We start from the raw sequence: 8,546 nt of genomic DNA, 5'->3' as shown, positions 1-8,546 counted from the left end.
ATCATCAATGATAATGAAATGCGATGAGTTTAGTCAACGTTCCCGGTGACAAGATTTAATAGAAACCTAAGTGGACGACAAAACAACGATGATAATAGAGTCTGAGATCATAACATCATACATATTGCTAACATTATAAATTCTATTTGGCAGGCGAGCACTACTGGCGGCTAACCGAGGACGGAGTGGCGGCCGGCTACCCACGGCTTATCTCGCGTGCATGGCCCAACTTGCCCGGCAATATCGACGCCGCCTTTACCTACAAAAACGGCAAGACCTATTTCTTCAAGGGCTCCAAGTACTGGCGCTACAATGGTCAGAAAATGGACGGGGACTACCCCAAAGAGATCAGTGAAGGTACGTGAGATACATAGTAAAGACATTGGGATGGGTATTCATGATTACGATCGCAGGAATTACTGGTTTTATATTACTTTGCTGAACTTAAAACCACAGACCGCAAATTTATACAGAAAACATCGGTTAAAAAATCTCTAGGATTTCTTTTTAAATATAAGAACATTAGGTACACTGTAATAAAATAAAAACTTAATGGAATGTCTATGACCTGTATCTTTAAGCTACGTCCTTTGTCATAACATTTTATTATTTTGTTGTGAGTATATTGCACCTTGACCTACCTTACTTAACCTTAGATGTCCTAAAAAGCAATTTTGAAAGTGACCTTCAATATAAAGTTATTAATGAAATTACAAGGCTCATTAAGTTTATTGAAAATTCAGGGACGGTAGATTTATGTACTGAAATACAATTTGGGACTAGTTACAAAAAATTATCAGAATAATGTGTGAGAGTTAACCTGTCCGTATGTTATAGCCATTTCTATATAGATTGAATGTCATTTTCGTTAGCATAATTAACCGATGAACAAAAACACTTGAATCACTTCTAGTAATTAAACGTTGGTAAAACAGACACACAATTCTCATTTCCTATAATTGTATGAAGGCACCAACGTGGTGTTGATTAATTGTCCTCAAATGACCATTTTTCCACACGCTCCAGTAATTATAATAAATTATAAAAATTAATTCCGATAGGTTTCACCGGAATCCCGGATAACATCGACGCGGCTCTCGTATGGTCCGGCAACGGCAAGATCTATTTCTACAAGGGCTCGAAATTCTGGCGGTTCGACCCAGCGCAGCGCCCCCGTCAAGGCCACCTACCCCAAGCCCCTCTCCAACTGGGACGGCATCCCGGACAACATCGATGCCGCGTTACAGTACACTAATGGATACACATACTTCTTCAAAGGAGGCTCTTACTGGCGGTTCAATGACAGGACTTTCAGTGTGAGTATTATTTAAGATTCATACAAAGGAAACGGAATATTACAAACTAGATCGTATCTATAAGAAAGTAGTCGTTAGGAAGTAAATAGTAGTCGTGAGTCGTGACCTAAGCTACTGTCGTGTTCCAGCAGTTAATAAATTCAATTGCCATCTAAAAAAGTATTAAGTGTTGGAAAAGTATTTGAATGCCTTCCCGTTCATGATTAACAGGTAGATGCAGACAACCCTCAGTTCCCTCGCTCCACGGCGTTCTGGTGGCTAGGATGCAGCAACGCTCCGCGCGGTACCGTCGGAGGTAATGCGCGGCTCACTGACGCATCTGCCGCCGAGGACGACGTCGGCGACATCACCTTCGACGCAGGTACGGGCACCCGCGGCGCGCGCTCACCGACACAACCATACGGGCGTGCTAGTTACACGGGACAATCAAAAATAAAACTTCAATAAATAGATATGGAGTTAGGTATAAATCCGTACTATAATCGGAAATGAGAATTGACAGCACTTGGGTTTATTTCTAATTTCAGTCTATAATTTCTATAGATTTTAGTAACATAATTTACTCGGTGTTGAATCTTCCAGTGATAGTTGACGTCAACCAAACGGTCGGTCTTATAAACTAAAACAAATGATTGCTGCAATATGAGAATGACTACGTTAAAGTAGAACAAGGATAAAGGGAAGACGAAGAAGTTGCAATATAAGTTAAGCTTAGTGACAGCACGCCCGTGTTCACCACACACTGATTCCACAAAATTCGCGTGACAACGAATGATTCAGTACAAATATCTTTCTTAGTATATAACCAGCCACTAAAATCAGCATATATATATATATATATATATATATATATATATATATATATATATATATATATATATATATATATATAAAACAAAGTTGTGTTAGTTACACTATTTATAACTCAAGAACGGCTGAACCGATTTAGCCGAAAATTGGTAGGGAGGTAGCTTAAAACCAGGAGACGGACATAGGATACTTTTTATCCTGTTCCCACGGGAACGGGATGTGACATAAAATGTGGTATAACAAAACAAAATTTGGTATGGAGATAGTTTAAAACCCTGGGAAGGTTATAGGCTACTATCCCGGGAAAATATATAGCCGGACTTTTATCCCGAAAAACTCCTTCACGCGGGCGAAGCCGCGAGCAAAAGTTAGTTTTTTATAAAAAAACTGCGGCAAGACAACGCCCCGAGATTCTAGGTTGGAATCGTGAGTTGCACAATGTTATATTTCATTTTTTGCTCCATATAAGCTCGAAGTCTAAATTTGTGCCGGATAAGACTATAGACTCGTCCCCATCATATTATAGGACAGAAGATACTTGGCAGAAAGTGGTTGTTCTGGTTTTCCCTAACCTTTTAGGGATAAAGACATGATGTGTATGTGTGTGTGTGTGAATTGCATGAAAGGATTGTTGATTAAGTCGCCACTTAACGCAATATTTACGATTTCACCTAAGTACCAGCTTCGACTCTACGAAACATAACTATTCGGGACCTCAGAATGCAATTGTTAAATCTGCAGTATTGTCTGAAATCGTTTAGTTTTTAAACATGGATTTCCTAATAAATAAAACGAAGGATTGTTTGACGCCGAATCGATTTGCGCTAATCATTCGTGCGTATCGAGAGTCTCCAACTTTCACTAGTTAAACAAAATTATTTAATGGAAATTACATAAAGGAATGAAACTAGTAAATGACGAAAACGATAAAAAATAATTTTAAAACATTACTATTGCTTACTGGCTGAGTTCGAGCGTTGTCACTTGAATTTACAAACTGTAAACAGTGAATTAAACAAATTTCTATTGAGTATAGTGAATTATTTATTTACATAAATAATATAACGGTAATAAATATAGATATGAATTTGTTTTAGTTAATTTCATAACAAGACTATCTGACAAGACACTAACACAATACAACACAACACAAAGGGATACAGCCGTCTTCGTCCCCCTGTTCAATGTTCGCTCTTGTGTCTGTGTGTGTCTATTAGTTATTTTCAAACTATTTTGTAATTCCTTCTGTAGACTATCTTTTAATTTATAGTACCGTTTACCTTTTATACTTGTTGATCTTTTATATTTGTTTAACGATATTGTGTACCTACTGTGTTGTAAAATACTGACATAGACATCTTAATTTCCAGTTACTAACAAACAATAAATTTATTATTTCATTAAATAACCACATAAATTCAAGCTATCATCGATAATAATAGATGCGTCCGTACTAACAAAACAAGCTTTACTACTAATAATACTAATCGCACGAACATGCTCTCTAAAAGTTAATGCATTGGTGTGGTTATGGATGTGCAGTGGCGGACGGTGATGGTCCCTGACCAACAACAGCGCGGCTTCGGGTGCCTGAACCGGCGGTGATAAAATATAGCATGGACACCTACAAGCCCATGCTATTTTTATTACAGTATTAAAATTATATACACAATACTTATAATGATTTTATCTTCACCCCGCAAAGCAAAGCAAAGCAATTGCAGTTAATGCACCGGCACTTTAAGTGTTATGTTTTTTAAATCACGAGCAAAAAGTTTTGGTTTAAAGCTCCGAACTAGTTAATGTACTTATTGTAAAAGAATGATGGAACCTCTCCGAAATTAAGAATAATCTATTATGTTTTTGTTCTGTTCATTGAGCGATGAACCAGAATTTTCTTAACACCTAAGTTATTAAACCACTTGATGAAAGCACTAGTATTTACAACGTTGTATCTCACCAAAGTAAGATGTCGTTAGATGTCTATGGCAAACCGAATACCATTTGGGAACATGTTCACGTTTCGATGTGTGTGTGTGTTTTTTTCTAGGTGTAAAATCAACCGCTCCCAGATCATTCTTCTGGTTCAGGAAGTAACCGATGCAGTTCCTGAACATTGTACATATTAAAGAACAAAGACTCAATTAGTTACATATAGATAAGAGTACCAGTGAGATTATGAAGGATAAGCGGTGATTTTAGTACCGGCGAGCTTTTCACCCGCGGCCTGTACGTTCTATTTCATATCACGTTTGCATGCTTTACATGGGCACTGACGGCTCCCATTAGCGCAAGAACATGCGCATGGGCATATGCTTGCATGTCTGTCACGCAGGTTTACGATGGGAAAGCTTCGCTTATAGTTTAAGGGTGTTGGTTTAATATTACACATATTATTATTGAAACATAAAATTCATTTATCACTGTAGTTAGTAAAATGGTAATTAGTAAATTATTTTAATTTTAACATATTCATCTTGGATGACTTAACGGTGCACTGTACATTCATAACGTGATTTTTATATATTTATGTAGGTATATAATTATTTATTTGTAATGAATATTATGAAATCCAGTTGTATATTAAACATAAGTACTTGTTTATAGAGAAACATAGGTGCAATTATAAAATCATAATATTAATTTTACTCTTCCGATATTATCATACACTAGCTAGGTAAAATACTTAAATAATTGATTTTGGTTTATAGGTGTCGTGAAGAATAAAATAAAATTTATTATTTTGAACATTTAGCTTGTCCTACATCCCAAAACAAATTCGACTGGCCTCAGTTTCAAACGTAAGCACTTTATGATATTCAGTGTGATACAGACACGTTTGATTTGAAGCACAAAACACTCGAAGTCTTAATTAGGATGACTGAATATTTATGCATGAGAAAATATATAAGCAAGGAACTTTTCCTATTCAGAAATTATAATAATATTATATGATTGTAACTAACGTGTGTAGCATAATTGTAGTGTAAAGTAATTTAATTTAACTCAATATATTGTAGTCATTATAGTTATTATTTATTATTTTTCAAATATTTCTATGTATTGCAATAACCTTTATCGTAAGATAGTCTAATACAAGTAATGCATGATGAAACCACGAACTATGTAGATAGTAAGCAATGTATAGTTAGTAAGTTGCGTAGAGTTGCGTTTGCACCATCGGGTGTCGGTTACGGTGGAACTAGGATTTTATCTAAAGGCAAGTTAATGTTTCAGTTGTCAACGTTCAGTCGGACGGAGCCCGTCTCTAGTATGTCGTTCGCATGTGGCTCTCGGCCGCTTCATATATTAAGGAGGGCTCGACTCCTCCGCCGCGACACCAATCACCCGCATCTGTAGGTTTATTTTGTTTTCATATTGTTTTTTTCGCAGTGAACTCCATTATCAGTACTAATATTTTATGCAGCTTTGATGTTTAATTTTTAAAGGTACTTGGGCCAATTCATTTACATTATTTTCATAGTTTTCCGTTACCAATTTCATATGGCACTCGTAATTGTTATTATAAAAATATCATGTCAATAAGGCACGTAATTCACGTCTGCACTGTTGCACAAAGTGCTCACCGTTCGCTTGTTTTTCCATAAGAAAGTGTTTTGTATCAGCAGACAGCCCGGAGTCAGCAGGAGAGGGCGGCAGACGCAGCGGAGCGTCGACGGCCTGCGCGTCTCTCGTGTTGGCCTGGACGGCGCTAGCAGCGCTGGTGAGCGCGCAGTGGGCGACGCGCGCCTAGCGCCCCGCGCTCAATGCCCGCCGCCGGCGCGCCCGCCCTGATTGTGTGTGTGCTGCTTGTGCCTCACGCGTTCGGTATCTTGTGTATAGCGAACACGTTACTGTGATGACGAGTGCGCATTTTATACATTCGCGAGAACGATAATAATATTTAATGCAAAGTCATAGTTTTTATACTTTAATATAAATAGATGATGTAAGACCGAGTGTGATATTGATGTAAGCGACGATGATTTTTTATATTAAAATATTTAAAGTACCGCAAATGTGTTTTTAATTGGTGATAGAGGTCGTCATAGTGCCGTTGTAGGCATCGTCGGGTGTCCAAATGATACTCACGTTTGTATTTTTAATCGGTTTATTTAACGTTTTCTGGTTCTCCAATAATTTTTCTTAAGTTAGTAATTACAAGTTTATATGACAATATTTTTCGTTTTTATTTCATTTTCATAAACGCATTTTTAATAAACATTTTCACAATTCATCATAACACGGTCGTGCGACCTACTGTCTCAATCGTTCTAACTCTTAGGAAAATGCAAATAATATTAAATTTCAAAATCTGTCTACGATTATTCCAACGTGATTAATTTTACTTCGAGTGACGAACGAAGTCTACACGTGGCGTACTGGTTCAGAGGCTCGCGGGCGCGCGGCCGTACCGCCCCCGGCGTGCTGCGGAGACGCGTAACGGCCTACGGGCGGGCCGCTACGGCGCTCTACGACGTAGGGCGCCATAGTGTCCGCCCGTTTGCCCTTCCAGCCTACACCAAACTAACGGATTGAATAATCATTTAGAAGGCGTAACATAAGACTTATTACACGATCACTACTCGAGAAACACCTACGACACATCCTAGATCATATCAATATATTGCACTCGCGCTGTGGCAGTGATCGTCGGCGCCGCGAGCCGCGACCGAATGCCGCGCCGCGATCGCCGAGGTGTGCTTACTCAATAATTATTTATCAGATAAGACTTTATACTACGCTACATCTCTCACTATCAATTAGGCAATTTTACGTTATTATTTATAAAGATTAAAATTATGTCAAAGCGGTCCTGTGGACAGATCCATCGTTTCTTTTGATATAATTTTCTTCAAATACGCAACACTTAACACTTACAATTTACTGAAACAGTAAAAATAACATCAAACAGTGCTTCAAAAATTTCCATCGTCATACATATATTTATATGATCTAGAACTTATTAGGAATAATGGGAGCGATGCGACGTCATCACGGAGTACTATCAAGAAGTCAACTCATATGCGCCATTCACTCATATATTATAGTATTTCGAAGTGTATAAAAACGTACGTGACACTGACCGACAGCGGCGTCGGAGTAAACAAACGCCATTCGTTTCGACATAGTGGGCACAGTCGGCTACACCCCGCTGGTAGCGCGCGCGCACCGGCGCGTGCAGGCACCGGCACCGTGCACCGAGAACCGAACCTACTCGTATCAACATAAAACATGGCATTATATCCACATGGAAATAACACTAATTACATACATCGCTTTTATACTAATTAAGATAAGAGACGTTTCGACTAAGAAAAAAGTCGATACTTTCAGATACTTTGAGAAACTAATTAAGTTTTCGGTTAGTGTGTATCTATAACTATATACCTTACTAGTTCGTCTTCGTGAACGGAGTATTCTATTTTATCATAAGAAATAAGGCCATCATTGTATTACGCTTTACGGTTATTCGCATAATATTTCGAATTAAACTGTACAGTCTCGAAATTCAATTAAAAATCAAACGCCAATACTATCGTAATGTATACATCGTATTTATCAAAATGTCTGATATATCGACTTGTTTCTTTAACACAATAACCTGAAACGTACCTATATATCCGTATAGGTGTAATGTAAGGATATTCTTTCGGGGCTTCAGAAACACGGACTGTAAAATTACTTACAGTGGTTTAATATAAAATTACAAACTAGTACAACATATTTCAACTATAATATGTTTTAATACATACAAATAATTACATTACTAACATCTTCTTCTACGTATCCGTAAAATAGAAGGCCATATGTACTATTGTATTAATGTAATTTTACGGGTCTTGGGTGTAAAATATATTGTGATTTGTTCGACTGTAAATTGTATAATAAAAGGCAAACATTAATTTAATCTCAATATATTTCAATCGCGGCTACAATTTATACATTAAAAATTGTAGTCCACATATTCGTTGGAGGTATTGAGCTAAAACAAATGAAGCAATAAATGAGTTAAACCGCTTTCATATTCGTTGTTTCACGTAATATCTGATTGTGGTATAACAACCTTGAATGTATCGATCACAGATCGCCTATAATTTATATTACTTTCACTCGTTCATTGATACAATTATTTTCACTTGTACATTAAAATTTTTAGTTTCGCGTATGACGATCTACATTATATTAATATTCCATGCCCTCGTGGCTTATAATCACTAATCCACAATCTGTATGCAAAAATCATATCACTTAATTACTGAGAATGACCAAAGAATATGGCACTTTTTATATAATCTTAATCGAACGTATTGTGTCGGCGTAAGGCGTACGAAATTACATCATTGACTCATTTATTTGTAGTTTGACCAAATCGACGGTCCCTACGTAAAGTTGGACCCTTAATTATGTAAAGAATCA

The 8,546-nt window shown here is 37.2% G+C and overlaps 1 protein-coding gene across 2 annotated transcripts; it reads left to right on the top strand.

Annotated features, from left to right (window-relative positions):
- Positions 1 to 153: 153 nt before the first annotated feature.
- Positions 154 to 6,145, top strand: LOC119191609 (matrix metalloproteinase-16-like; the record flags this gene model as incomplete). Of its 2 annotated transcripts, none has more annotated exon segments than XM_037445498.1 (5): positions 154 to 357; positions 1,062 to 1,316; positions 1,527 to 1,677; positions 5,364 to 5,482; positions 5,756 to 6,145. In XM_037445498.1, coding segments are annotated over 2 exon segments (398 nt in total), but the record flags the coding sequence as incomplete, so codon positions are not given.
- Positions 6,146 to 8,546: the final 2,401 nt, after the last annotated feature.

The sequence above is a fragment of the Manduca sexta genome, unplaced genomic scaffold (assembly GCF_014839805.1).
Source record: "Manduca sexta isolate Smith_Timp_Sample1 unplaced genomic scaffold, JHU_Msex_v1.0 HiC_scaffold_1697, whole genome shotgun sequence".
NCBI classification, from domain to species: domain Eukaryota; kingdom Metazoa; phylum Arthropoda; class Insecta; order Lepidoptera; family Sphingidae; genus Manduca; species Manduca sexta.
The sequence above is the reverse complement of the archived record's forward strand: the minus strand, read 5'-3'. Positions and strand labels throughout refer to the sequence as shown.